Source organism: Heterodontus francisci, chromosome 2 (assembly GCF_036365525.1).
Source record: "Heterodontus francisci isolate sHetFra1 chromosome 2, sHetFra1.hap1, whole genome shotgun sequence".
Taxonomy (NCBI): Eukaryota; Metazoa; Chordata; class Chondrichthyes; order Heterodontiformes; family Heterodontidae; genus Heterodontus; species Heterodontus francisci.
Genome location: NC_090372.1, coordinates 66,367,472 through 66,386,414, shown reverse-complemented (window position 1 = coordinate 66,386,414; position 18,943 = coordinate 66,367,472). Strand labels below are relative to the sequence as shown.

Sequence of the window (18,943 nt, the reverse complement as noted above, 5' to 3'; positions counted from 1 at the left end):
AGGTGGACATTGAATAGACCCATGGGACTATTCAAATAAGACAGGAGAGTTGTCCTGGTCAATATTTATCCCTTACCCCATGCCAACCAAAACAGATTAACCAGTAATTAACATATTGCTGTTTTTGAAATTTTGCCACTAAATATGAGTTCTTTCTTTTTAGCTGATCTATGATGCTGTTCATAAATAAATAAATACTGACCAACTTTATTTGACTATTAAACTCTCATGGAATTGCATACAGTGAATCAAGAGTTGTGTTAGTACAGAATTACTTAAATGAACAGCATACCTGCAAGTGCTAGTTGGGATCATGTTGGATGGGCCTGTAGATTTTATTAGGTATAATTGATTCTGTTACAAGGTAAACTGTGAGAGTTTGTAATAAAAGAAGTGATGAATTTAATTACTCGTAAAAATTCCAACTCATTTATGTTAGTAAAGCAGAGATTGATGTAAGATGCAAGGGGTAATTTTATGATGGTCTGTTTCAAGTGCATTATCTTGCTAGATGGGACTATGAGTCATAGAGTATTCCTCATAATGCTATTACCCCCTCTGATTTGTGCTCCCAGTCAGCAAGAAAACATTCTGAGGGACAGGATTAATCTCCACTTGGAGAGGTAGGGATTAATCAGAGATAGTCAGCATGGCTTTGTCAGGGGGAGATCATGTCTAACTAACTTGATTGAACTTTTTGAAGCGATGACTCGATGTGTAGATGAGGGTAAAGCAGCTGAGGTAGTCTACATGGACTTCAGTAAGGCTTTTGATAAGGCCCCACATGGGAGATTGGTTAAGAAGATAAGAGCCCATGGGATCCAGGGCAATTTGGCAAATTGGATTTAAAATTAGCTTAGTGGCAGCAGGCAGAGGGTGATGGTCGAGGGTTGTTTTTGCAAGTGGAAGCCTATGACCAGTGGTGTATCACAGGGATCAGTGCTCGGACCCTTGCTGTTTGTCGTGTACATTAATGACTTAGACATGAATATAGGAGGTCTGATCAGTAAGTTCGCAGACGACATGAAAATTGGTGGTGTCGTAAATAGTGAGGATTACAGGACAAAATAGATGGGCTGGTAAGATGGGTGGAGCAGTGGCAAATGGAATTTAATCCTGAGAAGTGTGAGGTGATGCATTTTGGGAGGACTAACAAGGCAAGGGAATGGATGGTAGGACCCTAGGAAGTACAGAGCGTCAGAGGGAACCTGGTGTACTTGTCCATAAATCACTGAAGGCAGCAGCACAGGTAGATAAGGTGGTTAGGAAGGCATATGGGATATTTGCTTTTATTAGCCGAGGCATAGAATATAAGAGCAGGGAGGTTATGATGGAGCTGTATAAAACACTAGTTAGACCACAGCTGGAGTACAGTGTATAGTTCTGGGCACCACACTATAGGAAGGATGTGATTGCACTGGAGAGGGTGAAGAGGAGATTCACCAGGATGTTGCCTGGGCTGGAGCATTTCAGCTATGAAGAGAGACTGAAAAGGCTAGGGTTGTTTTTCTTAGAGCAGAGAAGGCTGAGGGAGGGGGACATGTTTGAGGTATACAAAATTATGAGGGGCATTGATAGGTTAGATAGGAAGAAACTTTTTCCCTTAGTGGAGGGGTCAATAACCAGGGGGCATAGATTTAAGGAGGTTTAGAGAGGATTTGAGGAAAAAAAATTTCTCCTAGAGGGTGATTGGAATCTGGAATGCACTGCCTGAAGAGGTGGTAGAGGCAGGAACCCTCACAACATTTAAGAAGTATTTAGATGAGCACTTGAAACGCCATAGCATACAAGGCTACGGGCCAAGTGCTGGAAAATGGGATTAGAATAGTTAGGTGCTTGATGGCCGGCACAGACACAATGGGCCGAATGGCCTGTTTCTGTACTGTATAATTCTATGACTTTATGACATGAATTGCCCCGTGCTGTATGTACAGATATGTTTAAATGTATAATTAGTTAAAGTGATTAGCTAATGAAATTTAGTGAGAAAGACAAATGTGATGAGTAATTTATTAATTTGGTAAAGTTCTGAATGAGTTAATAAAACATGGATGAAATGAAGTATGTGCAATTTGGTGGGAGGGACTGTATATTATTGCATTTGAAAAGATTCAAAATGGTTGGAAGTAAAAATGCACTGAATGAGTAATAAAATTCAAACAAAAATGGAGAGTGAGGCTCTGCCACATGTGTTTAAATAATACATCTAGTCATCATTAATTATGAATTCAACACATATTAAATCATTTGTTTTACTTATGCTTGTTCCTAGCAGGGTGTCAGAGTAATCAAGGGCTTCAGGGTTGTGGACAGATAAATGAGTGATGGTATTAGGTGGTGGAAGAATAATTAACAAATATATATAAAAAATGGAAGGCCAGCCACAACATTCCATGCAGTAACTATTATACAGGTATGTGCACTGCTGCAACAGATAACCAATCATATATTAGAAATCAAATAACGTTACAAGCCAACATGCAATTTGCTGTTCTATATTATTGCAATTCAATCTTCTGACCACTGTGTGGCTCTGCAGAAAAATCTTTCATGCAGGCAATTTGTAACAACGGCCTTTTGTATATTGTTTGGTGAAGATAATTCAGAAGAATAGCTGCTTTATAAATGATATTCGAAGTGCCAATCTCTGTGCATATTTCTAGAGAACAGTAAAAACTGTGAAGGAATTAGCCAGTGAGGATTCCAGTAGAGTGCCAATGATGGGTGAACTATTCCTCATTCTGCTGAATGCAGTTAGAGCTTGAAAATATATTCAGTAGCCTTAGTTTAGTTTAGTTTAGAGATACAGCACTGAAACAGGCCCTTCGGCCCACCGAATCTGTGCCGACCATCAACCACCCATTTATACTAATCCTACACTAATTCCATATCCCTGCCACATCCCCACCTGTCCCTATACTTCCCTACCACCTACCTATACTAGGGGCAATTGCTAATGGCCAATTTACCCATCAACCTGCAAGTCTTTGGCATGTGGGAGGAAACCGGAGCACCCGGAGGAAACCCACGCAGACACAGGGAGAACTTGCAAACTCCACACAGGCAGTACCCAGAATTGAACCTGGGTTGCTGGAGCTGTGAGGCTGCGGTGCTAACCACTGTGCCGCCCTTCTTGTGCATCTACAACTGAATAAATCACTTTCATTCCAGTGAATGGAACCACCCCCCAAAGCCCATTCATCAGGTATTTTCTGAAGATGTATGGCAGATGGCAGGGTCTAATGCCATCCATAGCGGCACTATCAGAGAGGCTTTCTCTGTAATGTAGAGCATCCTGGAGTGAATGGCTGTTCCAGGACCTCCTGTGCACACGCTATTAAATAGAAGAAGCCTCCTAACTGATGACTCCATGAATTTATGGAGGAATGATCATCTGGGGCTATATAACCTGCTGGTTGTGAATCAGTAGAAGTTTCCAGATCTCCTGTGATGCTGCCTGATGAGCCTGACTTCCCAGGTTGGTTGCATTTCATCCTCCTCTATAAATATATGATTAAGAAGGGGAATTCCTATCCGGTAAAACATTTCCCTCTTCATTTTAGGGAACAATTCCCCAAAAAAGAAACCGTCTTAAGGCAGACATCGAAATAAAGCTCGGAACCTTGAAACAAAGAGAGAAAAAAAAGTAAAATTAACTTCAAATCAGTCCCAAGTAAAGTTATGACTCTTGTTGTGAAAGTGACTTTGTTTTGTCAAATATTTTTTAAAAGGAATTTGTAGTTAAGATAAATAAATGCTTTTAATCAATGGGACAGTGAGAGCCAGATTGGCAACAGTGTTGCTGTTTGTCACATGGGTTGGGGTAAAGATGAGCAGAAACCCTGGCAACGGGGGGCAAAAATTGACAAGCACTCCTTTTACTGGACAAACCCAGTAGAAACAGAGAATCATCATCCTGGAGAGTTGTGGGGCTGGAGGAGATTACAGCGAGAGGGAGCGGTGAAGCCAGGGATGGATTTGAAAAAAATGAAAATTTTTAAATCAAGAAGTTGCTTGACCGGAAGCCAATGTAGGTCAGCGAGCACAGGCGTGATAAGGGAACGAGACTCGGTACGAGTTAAGACACTGGCAGCAGAGTTTTGGATGACCTCAAGTTTTTCTTTGGCCTCCTTATCTCGAGAGACAATGGGTAAGCGCCTGGAGGTGGTCAGTGGTGTGTGGAGCAGCGCCTGGAGTGGCTATAAAGGCCAATTCTAGAGTGACAGGCTCTTCCACAGGTGCTGCAGAAAAATTTGTTTGTCGGGGTTGTTACACAGTTGGCTCTCCCCTTGCGCCTCTGTCTTTTTTCCTGCCAACTGCTAAGTCTCTTCGACTCGCCACACTTTAGCCCCGCCTTTATGGATGCCCGCCAGCTCTGGCAAACGCTGGCAACTGACTCCCACGACTTGTGATCAATGTCACAGGACTTCATGTCGCGTTTGCAGACGGCTTTAAAGCGGAGACATGGACGGCCGGTGGGTCTGATACCAGTGGCGAGCTCGCTGTACAATGTGTCTTTGGGGATCCTGCCATCTTCCATGCGGCTCACATGGCCAAGCCATCTCAAGCGCCGCTCAGTCAGTAGTGTGTATAAGCTGGGGATGTTGGCCGCCTCGAGGACTTCTGTGTTGGAGATACGGTCCTGCCACCTGATGCCAAGTATTCTCTGGAGGCAGCGAAGATGGAATGAATTGAGACGTCGCTCTTGGCTGACATACGTTGTCCAGGCCTCGCTGCCATAGAGCAAGGTCCTGAGGACACAGGCTTGATACACTCGGACTTTTGTGTTCCGTGTCAGTGTGCCATTTTCCCACACTCTCTTGGCCAGTCTGGACATAGCAGTGGAAGCCTTTCCCATGCGCTTGTTGATTTCTGCATCTAGAGACAGGTTACTGGTGATAGTTGAGCCTAGGTAGGTGAACTCTTGAACCACTTCCAGAGCGTGGTCACCAATATTGATGGATGGAGCATTTCTGACGTCCTGCCCCATAATGTTTGTTTTCTTGAGGCTGATGGTTAGGCCAAATTCATTGCAGGCAGCCACAAACCTGTTGATGAGACTCTGCAGGCACTCTTCAGTTTACAGACAGTAGAATGTGGTAGACTACTGTCACGTGTATGAGAAGTGCGACAATGAAAAATTATGGACAAAGACTGAAGAGTTATAAAAATTGACTTTGTCTTTTAAAAAGTGAACAATGTGCTCCAAAATGGCCACCAAAGGTTTAAAGACTTGGCCTTGACAGGTGAAAAGGAAAATCTTCAAAGCTAAGGTGTGTCAATTGCACCCAGCCTATACCGATCCTGAAATATTCCCAAATTAAATGGGTTCTCCTGAAACAAAGAAGGTGTGAAGTGAAACATCAGAACTGGATTATTCTCATCCTTAACCCATCAAAAAGATCCTTTTGAATTGAAAGCGTTCTTTTGAAACAAAGAAGGTGTGAAGTAGTCATATCCTAGGCCATTGTCAATCACTACAGGGAACAAAATACCTGTCTTCCAGCAGAGGCGAGATGCAATACATCTTTAGTTTAAAAAGCAGCCTAGAGAGAGAGAGACAGAGAGCCAGAAAGCAGCATCCAAAACAGTATTTCCAGCTCAGGGGCTGGGAGAACATCCAGAAAATCAGAAGGGACATGCAATGTTGTAGAATTCTACATCTACCTTTTATACAGCAGTTAATTAGAAGTGATCCACTGTCTTCAACTGAACTTTCAACCGAGAGAGAAATCTACAAACACTTCAGGCTTGCAACCAAAAAGAACTTAAATTCCAAGCGAATTAAACTGGTTTACCATGATTCACTCTGCCCTCCCCCAAAAACCTACCCCCACTTAAACACACTTACCCCTTTTCTATGATTCTATAGGATATGGGGCGAAAGCAGGAACTGGTTACTGAGTTGGATGATCAGCCATGATCATAATGAATGGTGGAGCAGGCTCGAAGGGCCGAATGGCCTACTCCTGCTCCTATTTTCAATGTTTCTATGTTTTCCTCTCTATCTGTCTCTTCTTGTGTGTGTGTGTGTATGTGTGTGTATATATCTGTGTGTGTGCACCCGCGCGAATGTGTGAATGAGTGAATGCATTTGTGATAATTTCGGGATAAGGCTTATTGATCAATAAATAATTGATTTTCTGTTTTAAACCTACAAGAAAACCTGTCGCTGTCTATTTATTTGAAAAACAAAAACACAAAGGGGTTAAACCCTAACAACACAAAACATTTGCTGTAGTCAGGTAGGAGTTGAACGGTGGGAACCACACAAATCCCTCACCACGTGGCCATGACACCAGCCAGTAGTATATAGGAATAGCCAAGTCGAGAGTTAACAATGACATAAATGAGGGTTTCAACAGCAGATGAGCTGAGACAGAGACGAAGGCGTGTGATGTTACAGAAGTGGAAATAGGAGGTCTTAGCGATGGCATGAATATGATGTTGCACTCTCATCTCGGGGCCAAATGTGACACCAAGGTTGCAAACAGACCGGTTTAATCTCAGACTGTTGCCAGGGGAGGGATGTAGTCAATAGCTATGGAACGGAGTTTGGAGTGGTGACCAAAAACAATGGCTTCAGTCTTCCCAGTATTTAATTGGAGGAAATTTCTGCTCACCCAGTACTGGATATCGGATAAGCAGACTGATAATTTAGTAACAGCGGAGGAGTCGGGAGAAGTGGTGGTGAGGTAGAGTTGGGTGTCGTCAGCATACACGTGAAGGCTAATGCTATGCTTTCAGATGATGTCGCTGAGGGGCAGCATGTAGATGAGAAACAGGAGGGGGCCAAGGATAGATCCTTGGGTCATTGGAGGACACCAAAAGTAACGGTGCGGAAGCAGGAAGAGAAGCCATTGCAACTGATCCTCTGACTACGATTAGCTCAGAATGGAACCAGGCGAGTGCAGTCCCACCCAGCTGGATGACAGTGGAGAGGAGTTGCAGGAGGATAGTGTGGCCAACTGTGTCAAAGGCTGCAGCAAAGTTGAGAAGGACAAGGAGGGAAAGCGTACCTTTGTCACAGTCGCATAGGATGCCATTTGTGACTTTTAGAAGAGTTGTTCCGGTACTGTAGCAGGGGCGGAAACTAGATTCAAGGGATTTAAACATGGAGTTCCGGGAAAGATGGGAACGCATTTGGAAGGCGACAAAATATTCAAGGACTTTGGAAAGAGAAAGGGAGGTTGGAGATGCGACAGTAGTTTGCAAACACAGTGGGGTCAAGAGTTGTTCTTTTGAGGAGATGGGTGATGACGGCAGATTTAAAGGAGAGAGGCACAACACCTAAAGAGAGAGAACTATTTACAATATTGGGTAACATGGAGACCAGGAGGGGAAGTTGTCTGATCAGAAGTTTAGTAGGAATAGGACTGAGGGAACAGGAGGTGGGTCTCCTGGACAAGATGAGCTCAGAGAGGACATGAGGGGAGATAGGACAGAAACTAGAGAAAGATGCGAGTTCAGGGTTGGGGCACAGGGTGTATTATAGGCAGTTTGGCCAGGTGGGCTAGTGGAAGGGAGGGATGGGGCAGAGGCAGCTGATCGGATGGTCTCGATCTTAGTGACAAAGAAGTCATGAGCTCCTCACACTTATTGTCGGAGGTGAGGGTGAAGCAGACAGGTTAGCGGGGTTTAAGAAGACGGACTGCAGTAGAGAAAAGAAGCTGGTGGTAATCTTTGCATTTGAGGTTGATCCTGTATAGTGAGCAGTTTTAGCAGACTGAAGCAGGACCCGATAGTGTTTTAAGTGGTCCAGCCAGATCTGGCAGTGTATGGCGAAACCAGTTGCCCTCTGTATCCTTTCAGGTCCGCGTCCCTTGGGCTTGAGGATAGCTAGATTAAAAGAATTAGGTTGGAGTCTTGTTCAATTTAACTTAAATGCAATCTTATTTCTTGTAGTTGCATAGCTGGTTGCAGCATCAATGAGGGATCTGAGGACCTTGATCAAACTGAGAATTAATTTGGTCCTTTTCATTTTCTATTTTAAAATATATGTGAATCAAGTTTTACATTCTTAAAATTATGTAAATTCTTCCTTAACACAGGATTGGGTGCTCTAGATTTATAAAAATGCAACAGATCTCAATATATTTAGAGGACTAGAATACATCTGTGACTTCAGCTATACATAGCCCTGGTTATATCAAAACTGGAGTACTGTGAGCAGTTCTAGGCATCACACCTAAGGAAGGGTATAATGGCAATGGAAGGAGTGCAGTGTAAATTAACCCAAATGATACCTGGATACCAAGGGTTACATCATGAGGAGAGATTACACAAACTAGGGTTTTTATTCCTGGAATTTAGAAGGTTGAGGGTGACTTATCAAAGTTTTCAAAGTATTAGGGGGCACAGATAGGGCAGAGAGAGAGAAACTATTTCCATTGGTTGGGGAATCTAGAACTAGGGAGCATAATCTAAAAATTAGAGCCAGACACTTCAAGACTGAAATTAGGAAACACTGCAAAGGATGGCAGAAGTTTGGAACTCTCTTCCGCAAACAGAAATTATGCTAGATCAATTGTTAATTTTAAATCGGAGATTGATTGATTTTTGTTATCTAAAGGCATTAAGAGATATGGGGCAAAGCCAGATCTATGGAGTTAGATTACAGATCAGCCATTATCTCACTGAGCCCCTCAAGTCTGTTCTGCCACTCAATGGCCTGCTCCTGTTCCGATTTGATATAATTTCAAGGTCACGTGGCCCTAACACCAAATTTGATCATGGTTTCTATCTTACCCTTGCCAACCATATTAAAGCATAAGGTCAGGATAGAACACAACTAGCTGGTGCCTCACATACCTGTGAGAATAGTACTGCAATGGTTTACAAGAAAAATTGATAATTTAGACTGAGTTAAAACCCACAGGGAGACAAATTAAACTTGACCGCAAAATGGGCAACAAAGCTGTAGGCAGATTGTCCCATGTGCCAGAAGCACCGAGCCATGGCTGTTAAATGGGTGTCATAACGCAACTTGCTGGCTGGGGCCTGATGCATTCTGACTGGCTCTGACACCAAGTTGGCCTGCAGATAAGTTCTGGAAGTAGGTGTTGGGGAGGTGAAGCTGAGAGAGAGGGGCGAGGCCAGGCTGGCAGCGTCCCATATTATTTTGGTGGCACCAGGTGGAGGATTCCTGTTCCTTCTTTGAAAAAGGTTTTGGGGCCATTGTTTGAATGGATTCCAGTGGTCCTTTTTAGCACTGGTGGGCAGGCCCCTCAATAACTGGTACAAGTAGGTGAAGCTTGCTTGGCATAAGCTTCATCAAGCTGTATGTGAATTTTGCATCAAGTCTGAAAATCAGCATAGGATTCTGATTTACATAATAGAACAGCATTAAGCCGGTTTCGAATGTTCAGGCTGCTTGCCTGTTTACATGCAAGTCCAAGTAGGCCAAGGGCGCCAATAGGGTAGCTGAGGTAACGCCATTCCCTCTAATTTTCAATGTGGCTGCTTTTCAGACTTGTTAACGGGTGGCTGAGTTGAATTTCTTCCTGCATATGTACTGCAGCAATGTTGACTTGCGGTGGTCTTTACTGTCAAACACTCACTGCCCTAATTTGTAGAAGGCTGAGATGGTGCTGCTGATCTAGTGTTGGATCTCTTTGTCAATGGTGGCCTTTTGAGAGAGATGGCTGCCAAGGTATGGGAAGTGCTCAACATATTTCAGAGTCTCTCCTTCAACATATATGGGAGGTAGAATATTTGGCTGACCAGGTGTGGCCTTAATGATGAGGCAGAGTGGCAGCAGAGAAGGAAAGAAAAGGAAGCAAATCCTGCACTCCAGATCCCACTACCTCGTGGGACGTCCTGCCTTGTGTGCCCAAAGATCTGCGGGTCACATGAAGACCCATGGCAGAAACTCGTGATCCTGAGTGTACATCATCCTCAAATTGAGGGACAGCCACCGCCGCCGACTGCAGCAATCTGATCAAGACTATACTTTGCCCGTCTTGTACCACTCACTACCACTCCAGCCCCCAATAGCACTCAGCTCCAATGTTCCATGTCCTTCGAGAGATTTATTTTGGGGAAATTGTTTGCATGCTTCTCCCGTGCAAACATGGAAAAATGTTGCTCACACTAACTTTTCAGGGTTTCCGCAGCTCTTCCACGAATGTTACAGTGGGCGAGCAGAAGAACTCCGACAGAAACTCACATTTCTGTTTTTACTGTATTGTTTTAAACTTGAAAGTCGATCTGTGCATTTTGAAGTAACCTGGTATCTCTGGATCCCTTAAAGGATAACAAACAACTAAAGATTTTTTCTTATTCGTTCGGGGGATGTGGGCATTCCTGGCTATGCCAGCATTTATTTTCCATCCCTAATTTCCCTTGAGAAAGGGGTGGTGAGCTGCCTTCTTGAACTGCTGTAGTCGTTGGGGTGTAGATATACCAACAGTGCTGTTAGGAAGGGAGTTCCAGAATTTTGACCCAGCGACAGTGAAGGAATGGCAATATAGTTCCAAGTCAGGATGGTGTGTGCCTTGGAGGGGAACTTGCAGGTGGCGGTGTTCCCATGCATCTGCTGCCCTTGTCCTTCTAGGCGGTAGAGGTCTCAAGTTTGGAAGCTGCTGTCGAAGGAGCCTTGGTGAGTTTCTGCAGTTCATCTTGTATATAGTACACACTGCTGCCACTGTGAATGAGTGGTGGAGGAAATGAATGTTGAAGGTGGTGGATGGGGTGCCAATCAAGCAGGCTGCTTTGTTCTGGATGGTGTCGGGTTTCTTGAGTGTTGTTGGAGCTGCACCCATCAAGGCAAGTGGAAAGTATTACATCACATTCCTGACTTGTGCCTTGTCGATGGTGGACAGGCACTGGGGAGTAAGGTGGTGAGTTACTTGCCACAGAATTCCCAGGGTCTCACCTGCACTTGTAGCCACAGCATTTATGTGGCTGGTCCAGTTCAGTTTCTGGTTAATGGTAACCCCCAGTATGTTGATAGTGGGGGATTCAGCGATGGTAACGCCATTGAACGTTAAAGGGAGACGGTTAGATTCTCTCTTGTTTGAGATGGTAATTGCCTGGCACTTGGTGGCACAAATGTTACTTGCGACTTATCAGCCCAAGCCTGGATATTGTCCAGGTCTTGCTGCATATGGACACGGGGTGCTTCAGTATCTGAGGAGTCGCGAATGGTGCTGAACATCGTACAATCATCAGCGAACACCCCCACTTCTGATCTTATTATGGAGGGAAAGTCATTGATGAAACAACTGAAGATGGTTGGGCCTAGTACACTACCCTGAGGAACCCCTGCAGTAATGTCTTGGAACGGAGATAATTGACCTCCAACAACCACAACCATCTTCCTTCGTGCTAGGTATGACTCCAACCAGTGGAGTTTTCCTCCTGATTCCTATTGACTCTAGTTTTGCTAGGGCTCCTTGCCATACTCGGTCAAATGCTGTCTTGATGTCAAGGGCAGTCACTCTCACCTCTGGAGTTCAGCTCTTTTGTCCATGTGTGGACCAAGGCTGTAATGAGGTCAGGAGCTGAGCAACCCTGGCGGAACCCAAACTGAATGTCAGTGAGCAGGTTACTGCTGAGCAAGTGCCACTTGATAGCACTGATGATGACCCCTTCCTTCACTTTGCTGGTGATCAGGAGTAGACTGATAAAGCGGTAATTGGCTGGGTCAGATTTGTCCTGCTTTTTGTGCGTAGGATCTACCTGGGCAATTTTCCACATTGCTGGGTAGATGCCAATGTTTTAGCTGTACTGGAATAGCTTGGCCAGGGGCACGGCAAGTTCTGGAGCACACATCTTCAGTACTATTGCCAGAATGTTGTCAGGGCCCATAGCCTTTGCAGTATCCAGTGCATTTAGCCGTTTCATGATATCACATGGAGTGAATCAAATTAACTGAAGACTGGCATCTGTGATGCTGGGGACCTCAGGAGGAGGCCGAGATAGATCATCCACTCGGCACTCCTGGCTGAAGATGGATGCAAATGCTTCAGCCTTCTGTTTTTGCACTGATGTGCTGCGCTCCTCCATGGTTGAGGATGGGGATGTTTGTGGAGCCTCGTCCTCCAGCTAGTTGTTTAATTGTCCACCATCATTCACAACTGAATGTGGCAGGACTGCAGAGCTTAGATCTGATCCGTTGGTTGAGATTTATGGCAACATTAGATTTTCCATCTTACAACAATCGTACAGAGGTTGTTCATGCAAAATTATCACACAAGGTGACATAATAGTCCCATGTGCCTACTACACCATTTTTTCCAATGTGCCTGTTACTAAGCACATTATGGGTTACTGAGAACACTGCATTATGACAGCACTTGGCAATTTACCATTAGTTTCCATATGCTCCATCCTTTGCTCTCAGGAGATTCGATATACCTGGCATGTTTTCAATCAAGTATAACATTATCTTGATTGTAATCTTTCAGTTCTGTATGGAGTTAAGGTGTTCCAAATACTATTACGTTAGTTCATACTTCAGTGTTACGCCCATCCATCCTGAAGCAACACCCATTGTTTAATTTTCAAACCGAGTGACATAATGGTAATTCAGGCACTTGAAACGGACAATTAAATATTTCCCTCATTAAGCTGCACTTATAGGAGTATCACGTAAGATCTGAATTAACCAATTTATAACACTGCAGCACCTTTACTGCCTGTTCAGATTTGAGTAGATCCCCATGTGGAAGCTACTTAGCTGGACTTTGAAGAAATTGGCTCATAAACTTTTCTAACTGTTAGAAGGGTAATGAAACAGATATGGAGATTATTTCCCAGGTTTTCATCACAAATCTATTCGTACAGCACAGTACTGTTTCAAGAGTGATTCAAACTACCACAACCTTATCACTGGGTGCTTATTGCTGAGAATTACAGTCCTGAACCCTGATTTTCTCAAATGCTACCAGCACAGAACTATCATAAAGCAGCTCTGTAAACTGTAAAGCTTTTGTTTATTTTTGATCGTTGATCCACATGTATGGCAGCTTTGAGATGTACAGTCTCTGGTCCACAGGAACCAGGACCAATACCTCTGCAGAAGGCCACAAGTGAGGGGTGGGGAGTGGTGTTGAGGGGTGGCCACTGGGCAATATTATGAGCAACACTGGAACAAAACACTTTATTCAATAAAGGCAGTAGTTCTCAATTATTTTCCGGACTAGCTCTTACCATTTTAAATTTCAGTTTGAGCCCACCTAAAGGTTCAGAGGCATCATACCCCTGCAGCTAAGGATAGCAGTGCCAGTAAATCTGCAAAAGACCTCTCTCTTCTTTTTGTCTTTCTTTCCATCTACCACACCCTGCCCCCCCCCACCCCCACCACTATTTTGCTTCCTCTGTCTCCCTTCCTCCATATCTCATCCTCTCTTTCCATATCTATTTTTTCTTTTCTTTTTTCTCTTCCTTCTTTCTTTTTCTCTCTTCCTTCCCTTTATGTGTGGTTTTCTCTTTCACTTTGGTTTCTGCCTATTTCAATTTCGATCTTCTTTTAGTTCGATTCCACTCATCTTTCTCTCATTCACTTCTTTTCCCCCTCCATTTGTCTTTTCCTCTCTTCTTGCTCCTCGACTTCTTTTCTCTTACTTTCACTTTATCTCCTTTTCCTATTTTATACTTTTCCGTTTTTACCCTTCTCTTGTTTGAGTCTGCAAAACCTATTTTTTTCCCTATTTCTTGCCCTGTGAGAAGACTGGGGATGATCGGAGGGTGAGGGAAGGAGGGAATGAAGTTATGAGGCAAATGCCCCAGCATTCAATGAGCAGCTGAGCAATACAGACAGGAAGCTTCCAAGCTTGACTCCTGGGGGCGTGAAATTGGTCTTCAGTGGTATCGCACAACAGGGGCATAACTAATCGTCTGCTTGTTTTCACCTCATTATCTGTATTAAATCTCAGCTAAAATGAGGGTTAGAGAGGAAAAATTTTCAAGAGCTCTGTTCCTGATTCCTATGTAGTCAACCTTGCTGAGGTACATGGGAGGACAGCATTGGCCAGCAAAGTTGCCCCAAGGTCAAATACATTGCCCACACTTATTGTCAAGATTTGTAAATGAACAATGACCACTTGGACTAGTTAAGGCATGGTAACCAATGCTCAGGGAACTGTAGGAGTAAGCATTTTTCAGGTCAGGCAGGGAGAGAGGAAAATTGCTAAGAAGAAACACATAAACCTTTTAAGTATGGAAGTTGAAAAACAGCACAGCCATCTAACAAAATAATACTGAATGGGTTTTTGCAATTAACTTTCAGTGACTAAATTAAACTGCAAAAATATATTTCTACCTCAAGAATGGGATGACCTTAGAACTTGAGGATTAGAGTTGGAGGACAGAAAAAATACGTACGGCTATCAATCCAGAGACACCAGCAGCCAGTGGTGACCCATCTAGAGAATATTGCATGGCATGGTATAACTGTATTTACATTCATTACTGCCTCTTATCCCAGAAAGGAGCTTCTATTTGATAAAAGCAATACATAGGGTTGAAATTTGACTATCAATAATGTACTTTCTTCAGGGTCAAATTCATAACATGCAAAGTAGGAATAAAATATTTATTTTAATAAAATAAACGGGCCACACTCATCAGTGAGGGAAATCAGTGCTTGGTCTTGACTTGAACTACACAGGCAACTAAGTTTGCCCTTTTGTTTCCTGATCTGTGCTAATCTTAATGAGGTGTCAATTGCTGAAGTGTGTCTGGCATACAGTGTGAAGGAGAGTGTTAGCCAGGGATCCTGCCTTTGTTCGTCACTCAGTAACTCCTGTTATGAAATTCACATATGAATATCTTTTCCCCCTATTCTTTCAGCTCTCGCTTCCTCTGATGATATCCATTGCATATTTCAGCTGACAGGACACGATAGATATAGTCATAAATTTCTCTAATAGTGCTTTTGGTTCAGTGGATGGAAGATAATTATTATAGACAATATAGGACTTTCCCTTCCTTGATTGCCTTGCCACGATAATACATTAATACTTATTGAAACCATGTCAGCTAGCTGTCCAACCAAGACTAATGAAATACTACATTGCACGTTGGGTATAACCACATCTCAAGCAATATGGTATGTTTTACTGAGAGAATGGACAAGCATACCTCTATTATTAATGTTTCATTAGTAGGGCCTGTGGCAGAAAGGCTTTCCTGTCGATTGTATGGCCTTTTATAGTCAAACACTGTGCCAGAAAACCTGTGCCGTCCAGGCCAATCCAATGTCCAATGGCCATTGAGATAGTATTTCTGCTGTTGGTTTCTAATGGCAATGTAAGCATTGGAGATGTTTAATTCATATACACGAATGCTATGTGCCCCAGCAGGAATAGCGACTACTGTGTAGTATTCTGGTAGAGAAAAAGGAAAATTCAATTAAAAATGTACATTTTTAGCATTTACATCATTCCTTATTTTAAAACATTTTGAGCTCTATATCAAAATGTATATAAAAAAAATAGAATTTTTCAGTCTCCCACAAACACATTCTTCCAGAGTAGTATCGAACTAGTGGTGTTCCGCACGGATCAGTGCTGGGACCTTTGCTGTTTGTAGTATATATAAATGATTTGGAGGAAAATGTAGCTGGTCTGATTAGTAAGTTTCAGGACGACACAAAGGTTGGTGGAGTTGCGGACAGTGATGAGGATTGTCAGAGGATACAGCAGGATATAGATTGGTTGGAGACTTGGGCGGAGAAATGGTAGATGGAGTTTAATCTGGACAAATGTGAGGTAATGCATTTTGGAAGGTCTAATGCAGGTGGGAGGTATACAGTAAATGGCAGAACCCTTAGGAGTATTGACAGGCAGAGAGATCTGGGCGTACAGGTCCACAGGCCACTGAAAGTGGCAACGCAGGTGGATAAGCTAGTCAAGAAGGCATACGGCATGCTTGCCTTCATCGGTCGGGGCATAGAGTATAAAAATTGGCAAGTCATGCTGCAGCTGTACAGAACTTTAGTTAGGCCACACTTAGAATATTGTGTGCAATTCTGGTCGCCACACTACCAGAAGGACGTGGAGGCTTTGGAGAGAGTACAGAAGAGGTTTACCAGGACGTTGCCTAGTCTGGAGGGCATTAGCTATGAGGAGAGGTTGGATAAACTCGGATTGTTTTCACTGGAACGACGGAGGTGGAGGGGCGACATGATAGAGGTTTACAAAGTTATAAGCGGCATGGACAGAGTGGATAGTCAGAAGCTTTTTCCCAGGGTGGAAGAGTCAGTTACTAGGGGACATAGGTTTAAGGTGAGAGGGGCAAAGTTTAGAGGGGATGTGTGAGGCAAGTTCTTTACACAGAGGGTGGTGAGTGCCTGGAACTTGTTGCCGGGGGAGGTGGTGAAAGCAGGTACCATAGAGACGTTTAAGAGGTATCTTGACAAATACATGAATAGGATGGGAATAGAGGGATACGGACCCCGGAAGTGCAGAAGGTTTTAGTTTAGGCAGGCATCAAGATCGGCGCAGGCTTGGAGGGCCGAATGGCCTGTTCCTGTGCTGTACTGTTCTTTGTTCTTTGAACCAAAGACAATAGATGGTAAAAGCTGTGTGACTCTGCCCCTGCTGTGAAGCATTGCTTAACAAGAGTGCAGATTTGGGAATCTGGCAGGGAGGTTTTTATGCCAAATTTGTGCTGCTTCTGACTTCACGGCAATGAATTCTATTGGCTAGATAAATTGGAACTACTATGAAACTGTACTTGGGATGAATCAGCATTTTCATGTAGGGAGAAGCGAATTCCATGTATAATCAACCTAAGTACAAAAGTACTTATCATTTTAGGTGTCTCTATTGCATAGATATAAAGTTATGCCCTGTGGGCCATTTGTCGTCCTTGAGACCTGGTAATCGGGATGACTTCCAGGAAACTCAATTTGACTTGTGTTTCTATATCCATTTTCTTATTGGTCCTCTGTTAATTTTGTGGGCCTGGAGGTTTGCACATGGGCTGTTTCAGTGTTCTTGCCAAATTTGTGGCTATATCCTAAATCAGAACACCGAGATCTGTTGATAACCTCAGGTAAGAATTAAGCAAATTAATGGGAGTGTGGATTTAAATTTTATACGCTGTCTGCCTAAGAAGCTTATGAAAACATAAAAGCTTTGGATCCTCCCGCTCACTAGAAAAAATGGGCATCATGAGTAATACACTGAGAGGTTCAATACATTGCACAGATCATGACATACGGTTGACATAGTGCTGTTTGCTGTATTGGCCCTTGTAGATTTTACATGTTGAGTTGTTTCCTTTGCAGACCCCACAAGCATCTGGCACTGCATTAGAACCCAGAACACGGTCACATCCAACTGCCTGTGAGCAATGGAAACAGATAAAAGCACATCAGAAAGATACTACGCTGCATTATTTACACATCGCTTTAACTGGATTACACAAATGGCAGGGTGTCTCTGGTTTCTATTTATCACTGCGAACGAATCGATTTAAAATTGTTAGAAACTATTATAAAACCATTCTCATTGAGTATATTACTCAGTGGCCTTGGTAACAGTGGAATGTCTCACTTACTGCGAGGGAGCTCTAATAAAGTAATCAATCTTCACTCTTTCACAGTCTGAATCACTAATGGAGTAATTGAACAGTGATTGTTCCATGAGAATTTTGTAAGCTAATGTTGGGTGATAAGAGCATTTACTTCTTAATTTTAGGTTTCGTTTTGACTGTTTTTCTACCTAGATTACTGACTGGCTCATGTAAGCTCTTATCAAATGGGAAACTCAAATGAATAGTTAATTTTAAAAGAAATTGAGCTGACAAGGCTGCAGTATTCAGACAATTGCAGCAGGAACACTGAGATTGATCCTGCTGGGTACCAGGGAGACAGAAAGGGCTACATCCAGTGCTCCCTTGGCATGAAGGATAATCTTTTGGCAAGATTCTCTCTGCTAAGATGAAGACCACCACCATCAACAAGGAGATCAGGAGAAGCCATATCACAGAATTATTAGTGCAGAAGGAGGCCATTTGGCCCATCGTGTTTACACTGGCTCTCCTAATGAGCATTTCACCTCATGTCACTCCCGCTTTCTTCCTGTAACCCTGCACATTCCTCCTTTTCATATAACAGTCTAATTTCCTTTTGAGTGCTTCAATTGAACCTGCCTCCACCCACTCTCAGGCAGTGCATTCCAGACCTTAACCACTCGCTGCATGAAAAAGTTTTTCCTCATGTCGCTTTTGCTTTTTTTACCAATTACTTTAAATCTGTGCCCTCTCATTCTCGATCCTTTCATGAGTGGGAACATTTTCTCTCTATCTACTCTGTCCAGACCCCTCATGATTTTGAATACCTCTATCAAATCTCCTCTGAGCCTTCTCTTCTCCAAGGAAAACAGTCCCAACTTCTCTGATCGATCTTCATAACTGACGTTCCTCATCTCTGGAACCATTTTCGTGAATCTTTTCTGTACCTTCTCTAACGCCTTCACATCTTTCCTAAAGCGTGGTGCCCAGAACTGGATGCAATTCTCCAGCTGAGGCCTAACTAGTGTCTTATACAAGTTCAATATAACCTCCTTGCTCTTGTAATCTACGCCCCTGTTAATAAAGCCCAGGATACTGTATGCTTTATTAACTATTCTCTCAACCTGTCCTGCCACCTTAAATCACAAGCACATATACACCCAGGTCCCTCTGCTCCTGTAGCCCCTTTAGAGTTGTACCCTTTATTTTATATTGCCTCCCAATATTCTTCCTACCAAACTGTATCACTTCACATTTCTCAGCTTTGAACTTCATCTGCCATCTGTGTGCCCATTCCACCAACTTGTCCACATCCTTTTGAAGTTCTACACTATCCTCCTCACAGGTCACAATGCTTCCAAGTTTTGTATCATCTACAAACTTTGAAATTGTGCCCTGTACACCAAAGTCTAGGTCATTAATATATATCAGGAAAAGCAGGGGTCCCAACACTGACCTCTGGGGAACTCCACTACAA

The 18,943-nt window shown here is 43.3% G+C and overlaps 1 protein-coding gene across 2 annotated transcripts in view; it reads right to left on the bottom strand.

The window, feature by feature from the left end:
• Positions 1–18,943, bottom strand: part of LOC137384581 (A disintegrin and metalloproteinase with thrombospondin motifs 16) — a 375,653-nt gene that overhangs the window by 97,559 nt on the left and 259,151 nt on the right. For both annotated transcript variants that reach the window (XM_068058730.1, XM_068058724.1), the window contains 2 exons: positions 17,172–17,295; positions 15,088–15,332 (listed from right to left, as the gene is read on the bottom strand). In XM_068058730.1, the coding sequence (XP_067914831.1) occupies positions 15,088–15,332; positions 17,172–17,295 (369 nt within the window). The remainder of the gene's footprint in view (positions 1–15,087; positions 15,333–17,171; positions 17,296–18,943) is intronic.